We start from the raw sequence: 26,060 nt of genomic DNA on the forward strand, positions 1-26,060 counted from the left end.
TAATCTTAGTACCACAATTTTATCTTTTAAGTACATTTTTACATTTATATATGAATAAAAATAGACATAAAATAAAATCAAAGCTTTGCTATAATTTTATTGGAATACATTTTGCAATCTTTTATTAACAGGCTAGTGAGTTTTTGTCCGTTTGAACACAAGTTTGTTTCACAAGTTTAATGAAAATTTATTACTGGTAAGAATTTTCATTTCCAATCAAGGTTTCTCTAAAAAAATTATATTTAATTTTGTAACATAAAATAAACTCAATATCATACATTCAGATAATAAATTTCCAGACTGGATATAATTATATGTATATAATTATATATAAAATATAAGTTCAAATATGTTTTCCTTCTCTTGTATAATCTTCATATACAGGGTGTCCTAAAACATGTGGGTCAACGCTCGTAAAAAGGTAGAAGGGATCGAGATGAACATCAAAGTCCACTATTGTCTTGGGTTAGGTCCATCAATAATCGAGATATTAACGTATGGAATCTGCAACTAATCTAATTAATTTCTATCATAATTATGAACAGTAAATTAATGAAAGCTTATCATACATTCACGATAGGTTTTTTCTTCCGTGTTATGGCTCGAGCGGATCGACGCGCTCTCATTCGCATAATTTGAAAAATTAATACCTCGATTATTGGTGGACGTATATAACCAAAGACAATATTGGACTTTTATGTTCATCTCGATCTCTTCTACCTTTTTACGATTGTTGACCCACATGTTTTGGGACACCCTGTATATAGAAAAAAATAATAAGAAATTAATAAACTCTTGCATTGTTTTTTTTACAAAAAGTAAAATTGCGATTATATAATATTCCATAGATAATTATATATATATAAAATTTATATATACATATATATAACGTATATATATATATATATATACGTTAATAAATTATCTATATATATACGTATGCATATGTGTGTACATGTAATTTTATACATTATCATATGTAATTAAACATAAACAATTTTTTCTCATACTTTTCATATTTTCTCTCAAACTTCAATTTAAATAAAAACAATATGAAAATTTTTCTTCTAATTATTTTTCTTATATACACGAACAAAGATTATACAAGAAAAAGAAAACATATATAAATATATTTTATACATAATCACACATTTTATATAAACATATTTTATATATAATCATCAGATATAATTTATAGCCATTTATATAATTATAAAGACCAATCTTTTTCTGAAATTTACTTGAAAAAATTCGCAGGATGCAGAACAAATGTATGATTAATTTGATTGCTATGCGGTTATGCGGACATCGATCGAGCCAAGAGTCTCGAATCAGCGCGGATACTAAACAACTGCAAGGAAAATTGGGCAACCGTCACACTCACATTTTAATCTTTATTGTAATAGACTGTATTGAATTTCATCGCACACTTTTCCTTCTCGTATTTTTTTCTTTAACAAAAAATGTCACAAAGAGAACGATTATCTCTTCGACGACGCTTGCCATCCGTTCTCTCACGCTTTCCTTCACTCGCACACATAGCATTCATTTATTTTGCTCCACGTTACTCTCTTCTTACATACAACAAATCGCGTCATAAGACGTATCGTCGTTTCTCACATTAGTCGAGAGGCATATAACAAAATTCGATATAGACTACAACAATAATAACGTTTTCTTTTACTACACATTTTTTTCACACACACAGTCTTCCAACAGACAAAAAATTAATGTCAAATCAACAATCATTGTGTTGTTTACATGATATTCGGTAACAAATGGGAGAAAATTCAATCAATTATTTGAATTATTTGAAAATGATACAAGAATTTAAAAAAATGCGATTAAGAAGCTTTATTTTTTAATTATAAATATGTAAATGTTTATGTAAAAAGTGTCTAAGACACACAAATACTTAAACATTTATAATTAAACAACAAAGTCTTAGACCGGTATTCAAATCTTATTTCAAAAATGTCTCAAGTAATGTCTTAAAATGCTCTGATTGGTTGACGAGCTCAAGTACTTAAGATGATCTCAGACATAAGACTTGATTATGAATATTGGCCTTAATCGCAATTTTGTAATTCTTAATTTTTATTTTATCACTACCTTTTGTTATTCAGAATCTCTCAAAATTTTTCCCTGCTTGTAAGAATATAAAATCCTTCTTAAAAAATTTGATAAGCTCAAATTTCAACAAAATATTCTATTTTATTTTAATATTATAATACTTATAATATTTAAAGAGTAAAATAATTTTGATAATAATATTAAAAAATTTTAATTCTCAGTTCGAAGATATTCGTCACTTTCTATACAATATTTTTTCCTTCTCAATTCATGAAAATTATTGAATAAAGATAAATATATTTTTCTCGTTGAAATTATACAAAATTTCATGTAAGCAAATTACGTTTAAGATTATTAAATTCTTTAAAGAAAATTTTACACTCTTGCTTATGTGCGAAACAATTTTGATTGTCAACTTAATATTAAAATTTTTCTGTGAACATGTATTCTCACGCACACTTATTCTCCACGTTGCCATTCAAATACAGTTCATAAACTCTATTATGTGGTTTTCATCACTGACACGAGCATTACATCCGGCATCACGTCCATCACGTTGTATTAGTTCGTTCTCGCTTTTTCCTTCCGTCTCTTCCCTCTTTCTCATATTCAATATATTTATACAATATCTTACAATTCCCCCTCTTTTTTCTTCTCAATCACCCATCTTGCTGTTTTTTCTCGTATTTGCTATGTACAATTCAATTTTTTGACATTCCCTCTTTTTTTAAGGATATTAGTAAAATGATAATTACCAGCGTCTATCTACACCGTAAACGATTTAATAGTTGATTTTTTTCTCCTTAAACGCTACTGTGCTAATTAATCTTTCATTTATCGCTTATATCACATTGTTCACATCATTCGTTTAGCTTGAGTGCTCAGTGCTATACTATCTTTAGTTTTTTCCCTATCGCGCAAACCTTTCGCCTCGACCCGTGTTTGGTTATCTCAGCTAACGAAATTATTATTTACATGAGGCTATTACATCGCTTAAATAATTAACCAACAGAAGTTTCAGTCGCGGTTAATAAACGGCTGACGGCGAAGTATCGCTCTTCTTTTTTTTTTTTACCTTTTTCTGTCCAGTCCCGCTCAGAACTTCGAGTCTCGTGTGTGTGTATGTGTGTATGTATGTATGTGTATGTGTGTGTGTGTGTGTGTGTGTGTGTGTGTCAGGGCATGCGGTACAATTATTTGCACAACTCGATTTCGTTGAATAAAAGTATCTGCATCAAAAATAATTCAACAGAACTCTTCTCTCACTAGTAGGGTCGGATCACCACATCAGTTAACGAGAATAAAAAGTTAAACCAGTCAATAAATAAATAAAAATAATTCTATTTAATTACATTTTCAAATAAAAAAGTGATATTTCAATTAAATCCAGGAAAATTGGATTTAAAAATAAATTAATTTGCAATTTATCATTATAAAGTCTTGTTATTTTAATTTTTTTTCTTAAACAGTCAATTAATGATTATTCAGCGATTGATGCAATAGATTTAGCTCGAACCAAGCTTCCGCCCAGTTTCTTGGTCATTATTGCAAATTGAATTTTTCCGTTACGTCCTGAACACCGAGACGCATTGTGTGATACAATTAATTTTTATTAAACACATAAAATTCAACTGATTAACTTCTCCCATTTTCTATTGAGACGCCAGTGACATCGAGATTAAACGAAAACTCGGGAGATTCATGTACTTACAGTACAGTATAACGACTTAAGATTTGAAAAAAAAATCTGTACAGATTGATTAACATAGAGTAATTTACAGCATAAAACAGCATAAAAAAATTTGTCTTACATTGAATTTCTCATCGAGTTAGCAAAGTATCTGTCTGCCTTAAAATATTGAACAATATCATCAATCGGGATGATTTATGTGATTTTGTTAGCCAGGTGTTAAGGCACGCATTTATATCCTTAACTCAAACCGCTAATGATATCAATTAAATATTTGCAATTAAATAATTTAAAGAATACAAAAGCAAGTGTTGTTTGTGTGTTACGCAGATATGTAAGGATTAGCAGCACTAATAATACGCATAAACTGGTATCCAAAAGGAGGAGAGAGACCGTTAACAATTGCACGTGCAAAGAAACAGTAAATAGTGATACATTACGCATTGAGTCACGTCGAAAAGGTATTTCGATCGTAAACACCATGCATTGAGAATTGCAACATGGTGGTCTCACATAAAAAACACTGTATCTGAAATTCCGAATTCGTTGTTCTGGTGGTCACTGTTGACGATCTCATCACTAAGATACCAAACAGAAGCATACAATACGAGTTTACAATAGGAGCGAACGTACAAGAAATAGCTCGACGAATGAAATAAGATACAGATTAAAATAACATCGAAATTTAAATGTGAAATATTTTCCAATAAAACAATTCATCATTTGTTATTTCTTCCCCACTCTCCAATAAATCGTATCGAGCCAAACAAGTAGGTTATAGATATCAAAATTTTTTATTTGTACAATTTTGATTTGCATCTTATTTATCGGACGATTCTCGTACACACAGAAAATAATGAAAAATAGCGTGATAGACATCTCGATAAATGCGTGCAATCGTTCGAACTTTTCAAAAACAATTGTGAGCATTATCGGTTCCTTTCTATTCTATTCCAGCCACGTTCGGTTATTATGCAAAAAGATCGCATTATACAGAAATGAACATATTTATAAAAGCATGGAGCGTTGCACATGAAACAATGTGCACGTATTCACGAAATGACAATGATGACGACGACTTAAAATATATACTTCTGAATCCTTTCATGTGACAAAATTTTTAAACATAAAGAAATTAGTATGGTCATAGCGCATTGCAATTATGTGATTTGTAAGAAGCGCGATAGCCATTTGTATAATACGCATATAAACATATAATAAATATAAAGGAATAAATACTTAATATGTATCATTACAAACCTACATCATTTGTTGCCATTGCAAATAACTTTTATTATCAATTTAACAAGATTTAATCCATCTTGCGATTGAATTGTCGAAATGAGACAGACAGACCCTCTTATAGAGTTCAATATCCGTTCTCCACAGCCGTTTTAGTTGAAATATAGAACTCATTATAATTTTCAATTTTTCGACCTCCATTCACTGAACAATGAAATCCATTCCATGTTATTTGTAAAGCTTTACTTTAATTTAATATCATTCTAAGTAGACAATCATTATCATTTCTCGTGATACTTTTTCAACAGTAATAAGACATACTGAAACTTGTCAATTTATGGGCCTCACAAAACATAGTCAAGCAATTTAAAAGTTATGCAAAAATTTGTTCTATTGCAAGTCAAGCTTTCTTTTATTTCATTCTTAGACCATAATATTCAGGACTCACGCAAAGCAAACATAAAACAACTTAAAAAAATTACTTTTCAAGGTAAGCACCAACGAAAGAATTCCCAATCGAGAATATGACAAAACAATGATCCGAATAGCTTACAAGACCAAAAGTCTTAAAAATTTTAAAAGCATTAATTTGTTAACATGCTAACACAAAAGCTTTTTCATTCTTGACGCTTGGGCTATTGTCATAAATTAATTATTTAAACTTTGTGTTTAATTTACGTGACAAACTATTCTTCCTTAATAAAATCAATCAATCAATTGTGCACAATTTATATCGTACATATTGAGCAAGGACTTTTTCTCACTTTTTTCAGTCGATTCACATTGCGGAAGAGCTCGTATTTTAAAAAATGTTAGTCCTTATAGAACACAAACAAAATTTCAAAATGCAAGACCACTTTAATGTTAGAAATGGTGCAATAGACGAAAATTTTTCTCGCGTAAGATTCTTTCAACGATATCTGCTGCCTGTCATAAGATGTTTCGAACTTAAATCGTTCGATAACTCATCACTAACATATCTAGGCAATTCCAATAGATAATAAAAGACAAATTTACTTCGAACAAATGTAAAGATTTACTCGAAACACCAGCAAACTGTATTTTGATATTCCAGCGCGATCAGATTAATTTTGCCTTCCCTTGATTCTGTCAGACGGTCGAATTTGAGGTCGAAGAAGGTTGCGTATTGGAAGTCGTCGCTGCCGTCGTCGAGGACACTGCCGATGTTGACGGTGAGCTCACCACGACGACCGGTTTCACTAAAGTCGTGGTGTTAAGATACTGAGCGTTCACAAGCGGCATTTGTCCCACAGACTTGAGAATCGGAGTGGTGATCATCTTCCCCGCGAGACTTGATGGCGCCAAGATATGAGCAGTTACCTGGTTACCTTGAGACACAACAGTCATTGGTGTAACAATCGGTGTCAGACCGGAAAGAGGCGCATGCTGGCCGACGATGTGAGCTATACTCTCTGTGGACGGAGAGTTCTGCATCATTGTCGAGGCTGGCTTGCCCGCGGTAGTTTGAAGTGACACTCCATGACTTAAAGTCAATCCTGTAATCAGAAAATAACGAGGACATTAAGTTTTTCTCTGCCACACAGTGTCACGACATATAGCGGTATTTATAATAAGATACATTGATGCTAAATCTTAGCTGACTAAGATCTCATTTTTTCAATCATCAAATAACGATATTTATTTATAATAATTGTATTGCAGTATACTGAAGGATTATAAAATCAACAACATCGAGATCCTTTCTTTTTCTATTTAAAAACATATTGAAAATAAACAATAGTCTAACAATTTTCTTATTCCTTCTGCTATCGAGTTTTCAGTGGATTTTTTAGGATATATTTCTAACCATTTTAAGATATAAAATGATACGTATTAAGATAAATAATATCTGTTTTTCTTTCATTTAGATACAATTTACAAAAGTAACAAATTTCAGTCAAAATAAGCATTGATATGTTTTATGATAATTTAGATATTTATTTCTAATATGCTTTATTACTTTTGATTCGACAAGTCCTTATATTCATAGGTTTACAAAAAAGTTTCATATCTTATTTTTATTATAAATGTCTAAAATATTAACTTTAAATTCAACAAAAAAAGAAATTGCACATTCTTGCTTCTTTCGTTAAGTATATAACAGAGACATAAATAAATATGTGATATAATATCTAGGACAAATATCAGAAGAAGAATATCAGGAAGCTAGAAATAAACATTTAAAATAATTTAGAAGACATCATACTCGCAAAATTAAAAAAAAGATATTAATATTATTACCCTATTAGCAACATTTAATTCATTTCTTGTCTTCGACAACAATTTTAGGTAAAAATTAAGAGAAAAATGATGCTTTTAACATCTGCTATCGCTCTATATAAATTCTAGAATCATACTTTACGGTCGAGATATCAAATGTTTCTAATAGTGATAACAACAAATATTTTGTAAACTTGTAAAGTAAACTAAAAGCATTATTATGATACATACATTGTTTTTTATATTTCAACCCTTTATAACGCAAAGATGAACTGTATTATTGACAGTGTTGTATTTTTCAAAGGATTTTTTGGAATCTGAAAAATTTGAAAGAATTCTGGCATCTTTTTTAACATTTAAGAATAGAATTAAATAATTATATGATCCGAAACGTTTTTTTATTGTGTTTTATACATATTTAACTTTGAGGCAGAATTGATAAAATGGAAAAATTGTCTCTGGAGTCTGGAGTCTCTCAAATGACTTTGACTGGTCTGTGGAGGGTTAAATTAGTAAAACCATTTTAACCAAAATTTATTTTAAAAATATAGTAATGCATAAATAATATATAATATATAAATATGCAATATATAAATATATAATATTTATTGAAAGCAATATACAAAAAAGGGTATAAAAATTTTTGTTCGGGTTTATAGGCTTTTGAAACTTCAGTGCCTTGGGACAAAGAGTGACCCTAAAAACAGACAAAAAATCGCCTCCCTTGAATTTCGTCACCCTTGAATTCAAGCTTAAATTTGATGCTAAATGATAATTTATCACAAGACATTAATCCTTTGAGATTTTCAAATTGAGCCCACTTCTTATTGTTGAGATATGAGCTCAAAGTTATCATTACGCATCAACTGAGGGTAGGCTTTTAATCTTTCACGCAAATTATGATAAATTAGGGTATATAGCCATACGGAGAAGATGGCCAATAGCTATAATTTCTCCAATATAATTACTAAATAATATATTTTTGTAATTATTTTAAAAGATAATCGATATTTATTGTAGTTTATGTGCGTATACTACTCGAAATAATGATATTGTGGATATTATAATATCATACTTTCTTTTATTATTTTTTAATAGCGTTTAGTATGTTACTTTATTGAAGTTTAAAACAACATATAACACTATCGACATCAAAGAGAAAATATTTAATAAAAATTTTATATTATCAAAATATTGCAACATAAACATCTTTCACAACTCACTTTTAAAGAAAAATTGCCACAACGTCGAACATATAATTATATCACGTTTTTACTTTTGATTGTCCGCAAAGTTTTTATGTGTTCATTAAAAATTGCCATAACGTCGAATATATAATTATATTACGTTTTTACTTTTGACTGCCTACAAAGTATTTTATGTTTATTAAAAATTGCCACAACATCGAATAAATTATAGTTGAGTTGTTATTAACTTTAGACACATAACAAAGGTATGTAAATTGTAATGTGTGATTATATCTTTTAGTTTCTTTTCTATTTTTTAAATAAATATACTATGATCATCATTCTCTTACAGTTTAGGTAAGATGACCCATGACTTTTTTCGGAATAAGTGGTTTATGTATATATTTTATAAAAAGGACGAGAATTAAGTTGTCCCTCTAATATTGTTAATTTGGTATATCATAGATATTTTTTTTAGTACTGACAATAAATTAAATAGACGCTTAACTTATATAAACATTTATTACTAAAAATGTTTAAAAATAAAATTAAAATGTGATAATATGTGACAATAAAACTAAATATGCAAAATTATAATTTACTTTTGACCCCTCATATCTCTGCAATAAAGTGGGCTCAATTAAAAAATTGTAGAGGATTAATGTCTCACGATAAGCCATCTTTTAGCACCAAATTTAAGTCTGAATTCAAGGGTGACAAAACAGGCAATTTTTGGGATCACTCTTTCGAATGTAAATGGTAATAGAACTAGTAGAGGAGAAAGCTAGTTGACTACAGTGATAAATTGACTAATTGGATCTATGTTAACATATATTTAATATATAAATAAAATATTAGGGATGCTATAATTGTGTTTGTACATGCAGCAAATACTACTATTCAAAGTATTTTGACATAGATTATTGTTCAAGATCTACAAAGCATTATAAAAAAATCGTAAGTAAACACATTTAGTCTTACATCTTTTTTGTTCTTAAATTACTATGCAGTTGCATGAATGTTTAATGTCTGTTTAGATAGTAAAAGTAAATCTTATTTAATATATTTATGTAATTCATTTCTATCTATCTTATTATTTGCATACCACAAATTTAAAAAATGGACTTATGAGGGGGATATAATCTTATCCTGCGATTACAAGATACATGTAATAATTAGTCCTAATAGTGATCAGAAATTTTATAATATTTTTTGTCTTAGATATACCTAATTTATAATTAATTTTAGCGATTTTATTAGAAAAAATTAAATTAGGTTTAAAAAAATTTATGTTATAATAAAAAATAATTAACTATAAGTAAGCTATATAAGTAAGCTTTATTTCAATTTTCATAAAGAAAATTAATTATGTAAAAATAAATAACAATATGTTGAAATATATATTAATATCCTATTTATATATATTATTTCTTAACCAAACAATGTTCTACAATCAATTTATCGAGAGCCGAAGTTGCATATAAGACTTGATTTTACTTATTAAAATATTATTAAATATTTTGCATTTAGTAACCAAAATATAATTTGCTTTTTCAATAAATCTTTTGATTCTATAAAAATAAAAAACTAAAGGGTTAATCAACTAGCTTCAATCTCCCTTTACACATTGCGTTGTCATACACACCATTTGCTGGAAGTATGTTCAGTTCGGCGCCACCAGGAAGTCTAGCCAATTCTGAGCCATTACCACCAACGAGTGTTACGCCACCGACCATCTTATGCGTGTTCTGCGCATCTCCTGTTCTTATTCTCGTCTGGGCATCTACAATGACGAAACATTTTATTTAAGAAATTGTAAAAGTTTACTTATATCCTGTGCCTCGCAGAAATTACTTTACAAAATCATCTTATAAGATATTCGAGCTGTATGTTCTAACAAAATATTATGAGTAGATTTTTGCGAGATCACGGGTCGTTTATGTTAATATTATATTACATTGGAAGACTCATATTTTTCTTACAAACACTGCTTATATACATTTTTCTGCTTTTATACATTTTTCAACTTTGTAGATTACAAGAGAGGTGTTAAAATTATTAACCTAATATTTTAATATAAACGAAATCTTATTAAATATTATTTTGAGCTATCAAAATTTTAATAGCAAAAATTGTCACTAAACCTGAATTAATACTTAAATGAAAATTCATCTAATGTAGTATTCTAGAGTTATCAATAAATCTCTTTATAAAAGCGTATACTCACTCGATACATTCAGCGCTGGTGAATGTGTAGCGAGGACCAATGATCGACCCTCGTTCCCCGAGTGTACGAAAGTGACGGGTCTAACGTCATTCGCAGACGACTGCACGGCTAGAGCCAAAGGCCTGTCATTGTTGGACAGATTAGAGTGCACAAACGTCACTCTGTCATTGGCGGTAGACGAGTGAACGACCAGAGCAACGGGCCTTGATTCGTTTCCAGTGTTTGATTGCACGGCGATCAGCGGCGGCCTGGACTGATCCGAAGAATTCTGCACCGCCAACGTTAGAGGCCTGGACTCATTGTTGCCAGTAGTATGAGTGACCAAAAGTTGCCGCGTATCACCTGGTATTACCCTGAGTCCTGGCCCGATGTGTTGCAGGGCTGGTACGATGGTTGCAATACCCTGACTATTTAACACTTGGGTGCCGATCGGCAAGTGCAGTTGATGCGGCTGTTGCACTATACTTGTGGTGGGCGACGTAGTAACCTTTTCCTGAAACAAAAACAAAAAAATGATTTATCTACCTTCAGCATGTCAATTGCGTTTGATTTTTTTCTAAGAATAATAAGCATCTTATTTATGTCTTACTAAAGATTTTTTGCTGATTATAGATCTCTAGTAAAAATGTTGAAATTCAAAATAACGGACCAAAATGTAAAATTTTCTTTAATTTGAATGAAATTTATGCTCTAGAGATTTTTGAAATAGCTGATTCGAAATATCAGTTGTTACCCTGAGTACTCCTCATCTTAAATTCGAAAATTTCGACTTAGATTCGTAATTACCAACTTAAAATCTCTGTTTTACTCAAATCCAAAACAAAATTGAGCTATTTGATCCGAAATATTGGATCTATCCAGTTTTAATTTTGGAATTCGCGTCATCAGTAATCTCACATACACACATACGTTATAAAATGAACAATTCCAAAGAAGGAAACAAAATGACTAAGAAAGTATATGTCACACATTTTCAAAGCCGTTTCCAGTAACAGTCTGTAAACGGCTCTGCAAATGTGTGGTGATTTGTTCTGGCACCAATTTATTGCAAAATCGTAATATTCGCGATCTCGCCTTGGATATGTGGTGCGGAAATAACTTTGTCGTTTATTTGAGGAAAGGCGAACGTACTTGCGTTGGAGTAGAAATGCTAGGCGCGGATGCCGTTCCAGCAGTTGAATTTGCGGGTGGACTCTCCCTGGAGCTTCGTGGAGTAAGATTCATATCTTGCGTTTGACAAACGACACCCGCAGCTGCGGTCACAGCTTGATTATGAATATTGGAGGTCGTGCTAGTGGACTGCAATGTTTGTGGGGAACTGGCCGTCGTTACGCTGTTCAGACTACTCGTGCTGCTGTACCTCGTGCCACCCCGTGAGAGTCCAGTAACGTCAACCTCCCTACTTTCTGAAATTTGTTAAAGAGATTTTTATTAAATAAAACGTTGATAAGTAAATTTTCTTTCATGAAATAAAGAAAAAAATATTGCTTTTTACGATATAGAGCAATTCTCTTTCCAAACAAAAATAAAATAAATTAAAATAAAAGTTAGAGAGAAAATATCCAGAAAATGTTATAAATGTTATAAATGTTATAAATAAGATCACAGATCTTTTTTTACAATAAAACAACTTATTGGCTTATTAATCCTATGATCCTATAGCAAATTATTCCGTGTTTATCTCACCATTTTTGGCAGCTGATACATCCGCTCCAGGATTCTGTTCCAACAAAAGAGAATTGATGTCGATATGATCCCAACTTGCATTGAGCTCTTTCTTCAAAGCTACCAATCTCTGCTGGGCCGCGATTTTTTCTCTCGCAAGTCTCTCCATCTCATGCTCGTAATCTCGTTCTTTCTTTCGCAGTGCCTACGATTTGAATTTTGGATTATAAGAATTTTACTCTCTTAAACATTGCTTTTCATACAACATATTTTCATTCTCCTTCCCCTCGATATATCAGATGGTATATTTATTAAACAATTAATCCATAATATATATACACATATGCGCACACGCGCATGTGTATAAGATCAAAATTACAAATCAATATTTTTTTTTAAATTTGCCAAATTCAAACTTCATGCTAAATCAATTTTTAAGGTTTATTTGAAAGAATAAAATTTTAACTTTAATGTTTTAACTTTATTTGATGGCTATTCTTAAAAATAATTCAATATTTGAATTTGTTAAGCGATTATATGTTATTTGTTAAGCGATTATACGTTAACTATAGACTATGTGTTAACAAATACATTTAAAATATATAAAGTAACTATTATAAATTAGTAATACACACACACACACACACACGCGCGCGCGCGCGCATATACATATGTATGTATGTGTATGCGCGCGCGCGTATACATATGTATGTATGTGTATGTGTATGTATGTATGTATACACACATATATATATATATATATATATAGTATATGCACAATAGAAAGATAGGAATAAAAAGTTAAGTTGTTAAAAATAAGATATAAGTATGAAAGTATAATTGTAACTTCGATTCGTGATAAGTAACAATTTACTTCCCAGCTCTAAATATTGTACAATAGTACAATATTATTATATGCACTAAGTATTTAAGGACCGCATTAAATAGCTTTGGCATTGACGCCTTTGTCGTTTTTAGTGCCCTAGTGAGATGCATCGTGCGTAACGGTCGATAGCAACGGCGTTGGACGATAAAAGTCCGGAGAGCAACCGCACGTTGTACGTGCCGTGCGGTGTGACACCGATGGCCGTGCGATCACGTGGAGTCGATATAGGTAGTGTCTCCTCATAGAAAAATGCAACTCGCACTACTCGCATAAAGATGCGATAAAAAAAAAGAAGCGATCATCAGGAATCTGCGATGCAGAGAAGGGGACGTTGACACCCAAAAGAGGAAATATGTAAAAATATTATTGAAATATGCTAGATACAACTTTTGAGTATCTTTTCCTCACACCACATTTCTCGAGTTGACGATTATTCGAAAATTATATATAGAATTTTGTTTTAGAATTTATTCTTGAAATAAGGATAATCAATATAGCCATTAAAAAGTTTTATTAAAAATTTAATATAATTTTGAAAAAATTTAGTGAAAATTTACTACATTTTACTAAATTTTCATAAAATTAGGTATATTAAATTTTACAAAAATTAAAAGTAAATAGTAAAATTCTTCGATAACCATGTTGTCCCAGATTTTACCATATGGAAAAAATTTTATACTAAAAATTATATTAAATAGTAAGCGCAGATCAAACAAGAAATTACAAACATTTTTACTGTTTTTTATCAAATTGCCATTATATATATATATATATATATATATAATCTTTATTTATTTACACTATTTATGATACAATTTTCTAAATTTTTAAAAATAATCCGTACTAACGCTACTAACATACACAGTAATTTTTGATATAAAATTTTCTCTATACACACATAATTTTAAGAGTAAATTGTAAGAGAAAATTCTTTTTGTGTAGTCTGTTGTGCAGTTTTACATTGATGACAAAATATACTGGAAAAATCAAATGGGATACACTAGAAATCACGCATTTTTATGTAGTGGGTTAAAACTTGCCTGTATATATTTGTTCGCCGCATGGAGAATAGAGAGATTTGAACACTTTTTTTCGTCTTGTGATGGTAGTTGCCTCTTTAAAAGTTCAAAACACTCCTTCAGATGCGCTCTTCGATTTTTCTCCAGCTTGTTATGTACTTCCCTGGTACCAGACCGAAGTACACATGTTCTGTAATGAGAAAATGTTAATTATAAAGCAAAATATAAATGGAAATAAATGAAAGAATTATTTTTTGTTCGTCTTTCCTCAATCCTACACAGAAAATTTTCTTTCAAAATTTATCATACTTCTACTTCTATAATTTTACTATTAATAAAATTTAGTAAAATTTTATTCAGTTAGAAAATTTTTCATGTATAAATTTATGAATTTTGTATCAATTTTACAGGTACGATGATTTACTACGTATTCTATGTGACGCGATCGCATAACGCCACGCATTGCGATGCAATACTCCGAGCGACGCGTCGTACACGTGCCATTCACCCTGGACACGTGCACGGCGTAAATAGGTATAGCCGCCTGTAACGTCGGCGACGGCGTCGTTCGTGCATACGGAGAGGAGCGGTGAGGAGAGACGATGAGGCGAGAACGCGCGAAGCAACAGGCTGACGTATCGACTCGCGATGGAATGTGTCGGTGTCGCCGCGTAAGTAGATGTGTCCATTATAGACGGACATTATCGCATTTATTTTAGACAAATTCGAATATAATAGCATTGATAAAGTAGAATACAACAAACAAGTGGAACAGTCTTTTCCCCTGGAGCTTGGATCTTCAGTCCAATTCTTAATTCTTAGTTAAATTCTTGGTTTTGTGTTATAAAACTAAGATTAGTTATGCAATAAAAAAAAATTAGTTAACTTGACTAAATTTTTTTTAACTTGATTAGATTTCTTCAGTTCAAGTATTTGTATATTTAAATATGTAAATATTTGAATTAAAGTACATTATGTATAATTTAAATTAAATGTATAAATATACTTAAAACAAGAAGTTGAATCAAGTTGAAAAAATCTAAGCAAGTTAATAATTTTTCCAGTTGAATATATAAATACTTGAACTAAGTTTAAACACGTTAATTAAATTTTTAATTACATTAGATATATAAAATACTTAAACTTCAGTATCAAGCTGATTTAAATACATAAAATGGTTGAATTTCAGCTCAAGTTTTATGTATTTAAGTTAATTTTATGTATTTTATATATTTAAGTTAATTTAAATATGTAAATATACTTGAAAAAATTAAGTCAAGTTAAAAAAAATTAGTCAAATTAACTTTTTTCTGAATGTAATACAGTTAAAAGCAGAATTACAAAATCACTTAAATATCGTCACGGAAAATAATCTGGTTTACAATATTTCCAAAGAAATAGAGAGGACACAAAAAATTAAGGCAAGCTCACCCGGTCCGTTGTTTCTTATTGTCGTGTTGACTCGTTTCGACATCGACAACGAGATTGCCCATACTCTGTTGGGATTGATTCGGATTGTGATTCTCCATATAATGATTATGAGTGTTATGATGATCGCTATGGTGATGCTGCTGCTGATGTTGCTGCTGCTGCTGATGTTGCTGTTGCGGCTGCTGTTGCTGTTGTTGTTGTTGCTGTTGATGAGGATGGTGATGAGACATGGAATGGAGCGCAGTCAGCTGAACGGAGTTCGACCCGGTTGACGACGGCGTAACTCGCGTGCTGGAGACCACAGAAGTACCTCTGGAAGCTATCGAAAGACCCATTCTGCTATTCTCCAACGGTTCTTCTTCTGCAACATCATTAAAATCACTTTACTTAAGCGGTTAAAAGATGAGTGAAGAAGCGGAGAATCCGCATTTTTTTTTTTAAGAAATAACTTTTAACAATTTTTTTATTTGCTTTAGAAAATTCAGAAAACATTTCCGTTACTTTGTGACACATTTTGATGAAATCTTGAAATTATCGCGAGATGGAATTGCAATGCGTCTGTCGACTATTGCGTCCGCTGATCAATTTCTCGTTCCCGAGATCGATGAAAACTGATATTCCATTTTACTTGAGATTGTGTTTTTGGAAAATATTTTCTACCGTAACTCACGGTAAATTATCTATTTGATTTTGCTGTTAATTACAAGAGTTACTAAAGAAAACAAATTCTTATAGTTATAACTATAATTGCTAAATATTCTGGTTTCATATAAAAATATTTGATTGAAAGTAGAAATTCTGTTTATTTTCAAAAAAATTTGCTTGATCAAATATATGTATACGGAGAGAATTTTCTCTTGAAATTTACCCTCAAAATCTGGTATTTTTAGGATAATGTGACCTGGACTTTTTAGTAAAATTTACTCGAGGTCACACATTATCCCACAATTACGAGATTTCGAGGGTAAATTTTAAGAGAAAATTCTCTCCGTACATCTTGTTAATTTAATCATGATTGCGTTTTTCCATATACAAGTTTAAAATAATTTAGAAATAATACACTTACAAATATTATACTTATTTTCTTATAAAATCCCAACGAGATATTTTATTAGGACCAACAGAAAACAACAGTGAAACTTTATGTGTTAATCTAAATGTCAATGGACCTGCACCGTCACACGTTCAAATTTCTCGGGATGAAACGGTGCTATAGAGGCCAAAATTTTATTGCGGTGGCTTTGTCGCGTCGCCTCGAAACTTTCATTCTAGATATAGGCGCATTCACGGAGGCACTATGATTCCTGGCATTCCATGGCTACAGACGACAAAGCTCCCGGCTTGCCATTCTATTCTACGCTCGTGCTTGAATGGCCGCGCTTTTCGCCTAAGATTAGCAGATATTCTCCGGAGTGGCGATGGCTTCGACCGAGCCCAGCTTCCTTTCGTCAAAAACTCATCTCTCCCGTATAGAATATCGGAAATTGTATCAATAATTCACTCGACAAAGTTGGCAGATTAATTAACACCGGGTATTTCATTCTATTTTTATATAAAATAATTTTTTATTACAGAAAGAAAACTAGAGATACACGGAAAGAATTTTCTCTTAGAATTTATTTATCATTTATTTAATTATGCCAATCGTGGGATAAGATGGATGTTGAAAAATTTTACTTTAATTGCAATACAATTATGTATCTAAAATAAAATTAAAATAAATTTGATTTTACTTTAGTAAAATTTTATTTAATTTCTAAACTTATAAAGAATTTTAAAAAAATTTAATTTAATTTTAATTTTTTAAATTTCTGTCCACTATTTTAAGAGAAAGTGTTTCCTTTGTGTATTATACATAAAATAACAAATATATAATTTTGTTGGATAAGATTTTATCATTTATCAAAAAATCACATAATAACAGCGATTTTTCAATAATTTTTAACTGCATTGAGCTATACTGAGGAAAAAATGTTAATTTGACTAAATTTTTCAACTTGATTAAGTTTCTTTAATTCAAGTATATTTGACTGAAATACATAAAATACTGAAATACATGAAAAATTTAGTCAAATCAACAACCTTTTTTTTTTTCAGTTTATAAATCGTGATTATCATAGGCCTCCAAGTACGGATATTGCGCTGTTTGACGGCTCTAAAACGAAGGAGCATATTTTTGTAGATTTTTTTTTGTCTACATATATAGAGAATATTTACATGATAATGTCTTCACTGTTAGGGATCTCGCGCAAATCTTTGGACGGCGGGATTTTACGCGTCTGGACGAGAGAAGATAACAAATTCGCGAACGGCCGCAACGTCTCGCTACCGGGCACGAAGAGAGAGCAACTTCCTCCTTTTCTTTCTCTCTCTCTCTCTCGCTCTCTCTCTCCAGTCTACCGACTTCGCTCTATTCACCGTCGGCACGATAAATTAGCGCGGCACGTGTACGCACATGCAGCTAACTCATTCATGTGCGGGCTGTGACTTGGCAGCGGCCGCCCCGAGTCGCATAGCTCGCTCTTTCCTAAATCTATTCCTAACGCTCGAAGACGCGTGCACCTTGCAGCGTGCGTATATCCGTGCGGGAGAGGGCAACAAGAGACCGAGAAGCTAAACGGCGGCATCCACGCGATACCGTTGCTCCTCGCGAAATTAAACGAGCGATGGTTTAACTTCGGGGTAACGCGCGGACACGCGTTTGTGCCGATTCACGTCGATTCGCAGTCGAGAAGTCTTCAAAGAGTACTTATCGTGTAATTTATTAAACTAACATTTCGATAATGCGCTATTAATAGCGCCCAGATGTGCGGAGTCCTCAGCGGAGTTGGATTTTAATTTTAAGAATGTAGTTTTAAGACAGACGAGCAATTTAATCGCGAATTCGTAAATGCACAAATATACTATTAAACCCAGCAATAATATTTTATATAAATCTCATCTTAAATACTTAAATCACTTACATAAAAAACGGTCAGATGTTTATCATTATTTTTTAGTACACTAAAAAAAAATTACTAAATTGAAATATTTCTTTTAATAGCACCATGCAGAAGTTTTGTAAAAAATAAATAATATTTACTTGAAATAAGAGAATATTTTCTATAACTTAGAAAATGTATTATACATTTTCTAAATTATAGAAAATATTTTCTTATTTGAAATAAATATTACTTATTTTTTTACAAAACTTCTGCATGGTACTATTTGAAAAAATATTTCAATTTAGTAAATTTATTTTCAGTGTACATTTCTCTACACGGAGAAAACAATTTTGCTAAAGTATTTAAAACTTTAGTTGGATACAGATCACGAGATAATTTTATTAGACTGTCAAAATAATTATATATACAGGGTGTCCCAAAACATGTGGGTCAACGCTCGTAAAAAGGTAGAAGGGATTAAGATAAATATACACTGAGAAAAAAAAATACTAGATTCAATCAAATAAATATTTCTTGGAATAGTGCTAATAACATTAATTTATAGAAAATCAATAATATTTATTTAAAACAAGTACTAGTTTTCTATAATTTAGATCTATAATATTACTTGTTTGAAATAAATATTATTGATTTTCTATAAAATATGTTATTAGCATTATTCAAAGAAATATTTATTTGTATCTAGCAATTTTTTTCTCAGTGTAAAAGTTCAATATTGTCTTAGGTCTTGGGTTAGGTCCACCAATAATCGAGGTATTAATTTTTCAAATTATGCGAATGAGAGCGCGTTAAGGGAAGAGCTCGATCCGCTCGAGACACGGAAGAAAAAATCTATCGTGAATGATAAGCTTTTATTAATTTAACGTTCACAATTACGATAGAAATTAATTAGATTATTTGCAGATTCCATACGTTAATATCTCGATTATTGGTGGACCTAACTTAAGACAATATTGGACTTTTATGTTCATCTCGATCCCTTTTACCTTTTTACGAGCGTTGACCCACATATTTTAGGACACCATATATATCATAGTCAAATTACTAGAGTGTTAAAACTTTTTGCAATATTACTCGTCACGCTTGAACGTCCTTCGTGATTATTTCGATATTCTGAATAAAATTATTATTAGATCTATACTTAGCTAAATTTTAAAATATTTCAGAAAAACTATTTTTTGTCTTAGAGCACATTTCTACTTCTTATTGAAATAATTCTGGATCTAGAAAATTGCCGCAAAATTTTCTTGCATCAGTTTCAAGTATATACAATATAAAATAAAAGCAATTTCAAATTTATCAGACATTAAAAGTCGTAAATTATAAAACATAGTATTTGAGTAACAATCTAATAAATCGTTACTATAAGTTGAAGGATATTCCTTGGATTTTAAATTGACGCAAAATCTTCGACTTTTCATGTCGCGAATTATGAAGCATCTTTTACATATACGTTCAATCACTATTATCGACAAAAATGCACAAAATCCTATCGGACATTAGCGCGAGTCCAAAGCGAATTGCTGCTTGTTCTCTAGTTTGCGGTAATAAATTTCGCACTCGGTGCATTTGCATGTTCGCTTACGTGCGAGCGGAACCGCGGCGTGATTTTCCTTTCAAATGATATGCCAATCAGTCCAACGGGATTTTTTTTTTCGCGAGCGCACACGAGTGTCAGTGGCAGTTTATTCGGCGTGAGGAATGTATAATGTACAGGGTAACACCGCATCCGCGTAAAGTCACACGGGGCTACTTGAAAAGTATTATTATCGTCGCCATATCCTGTGTCTGATTTCTCGAAGGCACGCAGCACGCATCGCATTCCTCGATGCATTTAAACGGTAATAATTTACAACAAAAAGTTCTAAAGAATAATTTAAAGACTTTCTCATGCGTTTAAAGAAATTAAAAAAAAAAATCGATTTTTTTTGCATTTTTTTTTTAAATACCGCGGCTATTCTTTATCGTTTGTCTCTAATGGTTTTGTTAGGAAAGAGAGAAATACGTTCCATTCCAATCATAAGAGAATATTCTTTGTGATTATTCTTTAAACGTATTTTTCTCGAAACACATTTTCAAAATTGCGAGTCACATTATTTCAAATATTCGATCAATTTGATGAAAAATTTTTACAATATATTCTTCATTGCTTTATCTTGTCTTTCATAAATTTGTTAAATAAAAATGTTTTATCTTTTTATTAATAAAAACAAACTTTTATTTAATAAAAGCTTTACGTCGAATTTTTTGCTTTAAAATTGTTATTTTCATAAAAATGTATAAACAAAAAGTCTTATTTAAAGAGTAAAATTTAATATTTTTGCTTTTTTAAAATATTAAAAAATGTTAAGTTATGGCTACAGTAAAGTAACATATTTAAGGAAGTTTTGCTCTACATCAGCTATATCAGTTAAAAGTTAATGAAAGACTATAGACGTCTCAGATTTATTCTTTTTTTTCCTAATCATCGACACAAAATGTTGAATACCGAATTTTGATTCTGAAACCATTTGCAAATAAGAAAATCAAATATTTAACTCACAATGCTTATCTTTAATAAACATAATCCGCATCGACAGCTGCTGCAATTATTCATGATAAATCTGCATAACAACTGTTTATATATCACATTTAATTTAAAAAACTTCTTTTATAATATATAATTCATCACTTTCTTTTTTAAATTCCCGAAGAAGTTTTATTTTTAAAACTATTATTTTCTATAAAAAAGTGATAAATGAGAAAAGAAAAATGTTTGTTTTATTAAATTGTGCATAAAAATGTCGTAGGATTAATGCAAAATATAGTCGCGTTTTGCTGACAAATCTACGTCTAAAATGATTCCATTGTGTAAAATTTATTGTGTCTATTTTATTAATTAACAGATATTATATACACGTGCTTCTATAATCAGAAAAAAATTTGTTAATTTGACTAAGTTTTTCGATTTTGTACACAACATACACACAAACAAGTGTGTTTATATATTTAAGTTAAATCTATTTTAAAAAAAAAAAGGTAAATATTACCAAGTCAAATACTTAAACCTTAAACTATAGTTTTTTATTTATACTTATTTTTTAGTTATTTTATATTTATATAGTTATTTCATTAGAGTTAAATAGATAAATGAAAGAAATTTAATCAAGTTGAAAAATTTGATCAAGGTAACAACTTTTTTTCTTAACATTACAATTGACTCTGACATGCAACAAAGGTTGCAACATTATATTACTTGATTGTAACATATTATGTTAATACGATGGCACAAATATGCCATGTAAAATGAGACGACGAGAACAATGTCGATTCTGCATTCAGCATACGTCAGTGGCGCGGATATTATCAATCATATCAGTTGTCCGAGATACCGAATTAGCATGAATTAATCAATAGTCCGTTAATATCAACGTTTCTCGTGAATGTAAAAATAGATCGGGATTTTAAAGAACTGTCCGTAGTCCAAAAGTCAGATATTCACAAGTTACGACGAATCGTTGATCTTTACAGGCGACCAGCTTTTAAACTTCTATTTTGCTGGGAAAAGTTTCATTCGCGGGGGGGCAACGTTCGAGAACGCACGTCATTTGCGCTGACGTAACATGTGATTTCCTCGTGAGAATGACCGCGTCGGTTGTAGAACGTCCTTCAGAAAACTACTCCGTTCTCCCTTTCCTTCTACTTAATAAGAAATCCGCATGCACTTACAATCATCTGCGCATGTTTCGCGGATCCGTGGGTGTTTAGGTAATCAATTACGGTATGAAACGTTGATTACCAATTAAAGGAAATTCCATTTATAATAAAACCTGTTACTGCAAAGAATCTGTATAAACTTTTATAGATTCTGTACCTGAATGTCTGCATTCTATGCGAATTACAAAATCGCAAGTTGCATCTAAACATATAATTCTTATTTTATTGCATTTTCTAGAAAAATGCTCTTTAATTTTTTCACGTAATATAAGAACTTGATCTAATTTTGAGAACAAATTTATAATTAACATTAGAACATTCCTGAATTAAAAAAAATTTTTTGATCACATATTTTTCATTAAATTATTTTCGAAAATATAACATTGAGTTGTATAAAAAAGAGTTTTAAATAATTAATTGCAAACACAAAATATAACAATTTTGAAAAACTATATTTAATAAAAATGGAATTCACAAAAATTTTTGGAATCAAATAATTAAGTTTTACCGTATTATTTTTTTGTAAAAATATATAATGTTCACGAATTAGATATTTATTCTTAAATATGAAGTCATACTAGTGAAAATACATCGCTTGTTATTACATTAAAATCATTATCATTACAAGAACAATTCGATACATTAACATTAAAATTTGTATATAAAAGAATCTATTATATTAAATTGTACATAAGACCAATCGATTAGAATCTGTGACTAATCTCATGTAAATCGAAATAATTTGTCGACCTAGCATAATTTGTTAGCCATTGACACATTATTATATTAATTTTTAAATCTGCTTAGTCTATATGTAATTTTCAAACGTCAATTTTTCATTCTTTTCCAAATTTTACATATTTATCAATATTACAAAGAGAATATTTTTCAATAACAAATTGTTATTCTTATTCTTTAAATTGTTTATTATTTATTATTTTAAAGAAGGTAATGTTAAAAGTGCCTATGTTAAAAGACATAAGTAAAAAAAAAAATCAAATTGTAATTTTTCTTCTATTTTTTTAAATTAGAGAATTTCTCTTAATTTGCCTGTCAACGATTAATTTATATCAAGTTATTGCGTCTATTGCAATATTTTACAAAGATCAAGGCAGACAGAGACTGAGAGTAATGTAGTAGCCGTTATTCTGCACTTGGCAATAAATAATTAGTAGTAAACAACTCTTGTTTACCGCATTATATTACGTCGGATAGAATTGTTCAGCGATCGCACTGTTATACAAAATATCTCGCTTTATTCACGAGTGTTGGCACAAGCGTGCCGCATCTATGAATATCAGGCTAAGCACCTTTTTTCTTCCTTTCCCTTTCCTTTCGTTTTGTTAAATTGAGTCTTTTTTCTTAAAAATCGGTAGCCGATACTGCCTACCGGTGTATATAACATAATATTTACATTCCTCGCATTTTCTACACTTTGCATATCTCATTTCTTGCACGCTCAACTCGATAGTCGCGAGGTATAGGCGTTATTTGACTTGGAAATACTCTACGAACTATAAATAGTCCGATTTCCATATCTCGTATCCGCAGACACACTTCAAATTCATGGCCCTTGACGATCCCCCGTCGAAATCACGCCGGTGAATTTGCGTCGTTTTTAGAAAATGCTTGCATTGCAAAGTAGCGATAAAACAAGCTGAAACTCCCAACTAAAAGTAAGATGATTGAGGAGAGGGGGAGGAAGGAAGTAATATTTATTCGGATATTCGACAGCCAGCAAGAGGAGTCAAAAATCAAACCGGTCAAATCAGAAGAAATGACGGTGGAAGATTGCGACGGCAGCCCTATCCGTGTGAGATCAGCGAGAAATCGAATTTACAAGCGGAAAAAAAACCGATAATCAGATGTTAATCCAAGCCGTGGTTGTTTACGAAGCGATACATTAAAATCGATAACAAATCTCGATAATCGAGAAACGCGAAATGCAATAATTCTTCTAAGTGACAAAAAATTCATAAAAGCTTTCAGAAATATTACAAGTCTACAGGTTGACATGTGTAACATGTGTGTACCTAAATCTAATGTGTGAACAAAATTTAGAAATACGAGCGATTCCTAAATAAAAAATATTTTCCATAAAAGAAGATTTTTCTCTCTTATTAATTTTCTTCAAAAGAAATTAGTGATAGAGCGGTTTGTAGATGCAATCATTTATATAAACAAACGACATTTTGCCTGCGAGGCGTACAGATTCTGACTCGACAGTGATCGTCAATTTTTTTAAGAATATGTATTATTTTTAAAAGTTACAGATTGTTCTATATCGCATTTGAAAGTAATACAAAAAATTTGGCGATATTTTTTTACCTGGATCAAAAATTATATTAATAAGAAGTAAAAATGTGCTTTTTATAAAAAAATTAAAAAACATAATCACAAATGTCTGCAATTTTTATATATAAATACTTCAAGTATTCAAGAATATTTATGTAAAAAAATGTACATATAAAATAAATAAAATATAAACACTTATTTATTTAGTTATTTGTTTAAAAAACAATTAAACTCAAAATCGCAACAAAACTTTGTATAAATCACATTAAGTACTTAAAGTATTTAGACAAAAAAAAAAATTTAGATTCTCGTTATTGTATTGTAAAATAATTTAATGTAATATTATTCGTGTAACTTTCGTGTGTATAACGTTTAAGTAAAATTATTAACACATTTCAGATTTCATTTTACTTTGCTGAGACTATATATAGATATAATACATCTTTGAGATTTCCGACGCGATTCTCGCGAATAAGAATTTAACTTTTCAACGCGAGCGCATAGTAGCGTGCGACATTTGCCTGCGAAATGAAATCCGAGAAGTCACTCTCCCATCTTTCCGTCCCGATAAAATTGAAAAGACACACTTCTCTACACATAGTCGCAGACATCTTTTACCACGTTTTCCGCGCAAACGTTTCATTGCCAGCTTCAACCGAAATATTCACACAATTCGTGACAATAATATCGTCGACACGTATCTATTCGCGCGCGCGACGTGTAATTTTCTGTTAGTTCGCGCGAAATATCTCATTTATAACGGTATGAAAATGCATGCCAATATACTGTTTGCTGTTTACTTCGTCAGTGCCCGAGTGTCGAAGATAACTATAAGCACCGCGTACAGAAGATAAAAGTGTCTGTACTCTTTAATAAATACTGATACAAAAAGTAACAATTGTTTATCTAGTTATAACTTATTGCTTTTCAAAGAAGAGTCTTTTTATATACATATTTCAATTTATTAACTGTTTCTTTATCTCTCTCTTGTTCACGTGTTCAACTACTTGACACTCGACACGTTGTCGAGATATAATACATTAAAGATATAAAAACTTTATGAGTTTCCAATAACTTATGTTCAAACAGCAAATATAAGATGATCCTAATCACGGGTTAATTTGCAAAATTAAATGTTTTACAAGTATATATGTATTAATAAAATTGCAGACAACTTTTTGTTTTTTTAATTTTTTGTAATTATTATAATATAAAGTCACTCTCGATCATTGGTGATATCTAGGAAAAAAAGCGAAAAATTATCTCCAGTAACAATTCTCTCTAATAAGTGTTCTGTAAATACTTTTAATAAATCTTTAAAATTATGATACTCTTGTAAATTGTATAATATGCAGTGTAATGAAGTACACTGCATATTATACAATTATACAACATAGTAGCATAACATACATTAAAAACATACATCAATGTATATTACATATACTTAATTATGTCGATATATA

The 26,060-nt window shown here is 30.6% G+C and overlaps 1 protein-coding gene and 1 long non-coding RNA gene across 5 annotated transcripts in view; one reads left to right on the forward strand and one right to left on the reverse strand.

The window, feature by feature from the left end:
• Positions 1-1,380: 1,380 nt before the first annotated feature.
• The window catches only part of LOC105831999 (max-binding protein MNT), a 44,025-nt gene continuing 19,345 nt past the window's right edge, over positions 1,381-26,060 (reverse strand). For all 4 annotated transcript variants that reach the window (XM_036290533.1, XM_036290532.1, XM_036290531.1 and 1 more), the window contains 7 exons: positions 15,662-16,022; positions 14,252-14,420; positions 12,347-12,530; positions 11,792-12,066; positions 10,661-11,153; positions 10,079-10,216; positions 1,381-6,522 (listed from right to left, as the gene is read on the reverse strand). In XM_036290533.1, coding sequence (XP_036146426.1) covers positions 6,116-6,522; positions 10,079-10,216; positions 10,661-11,153; positions 11,792-12,066; positions 12,347-12,530; positions 14,252-14,420; positions 15,662-16,022 — 2,027 coding nt within the window. In that variant the 3' untranslated portion in view covers positions 1,381-6,115. The remainder of the gene's footprint in view (positions 6,523-10,078; positions 10,217-10,660; positions 11,154-11,791; positions 12,067-12,346; positions 12,531-14,251; positions 14,421-15,661; positions 16,023-26,060) is intronic.
• Positions 6,498-7,240, forward strand: LOC114254227. The gene is made up of 2 exons (XR_003625582.1): positions 6,498-6,587; positions 6,689-7,240. It is a non-coding gene; the product is annotated as an uncharacterized LOC114254227 (long non-coding RNA).

Source organism: Monomorium pharaonis, chromosome 8 (assembly GCF_013373865.1).
Source record: "Monomorium pharaonis isolate MP-MQ-018 chromosome 8, ASM1337386v2, whole genome shotgun sequence".
Classification (NCBI taxonomy): domain Eukaryota; kingdom Metazoa; phylum Arthropoda; class Insecta; order Hymenoptera; family Formicidae; genus Monomorium; species Monomorium pharaonis.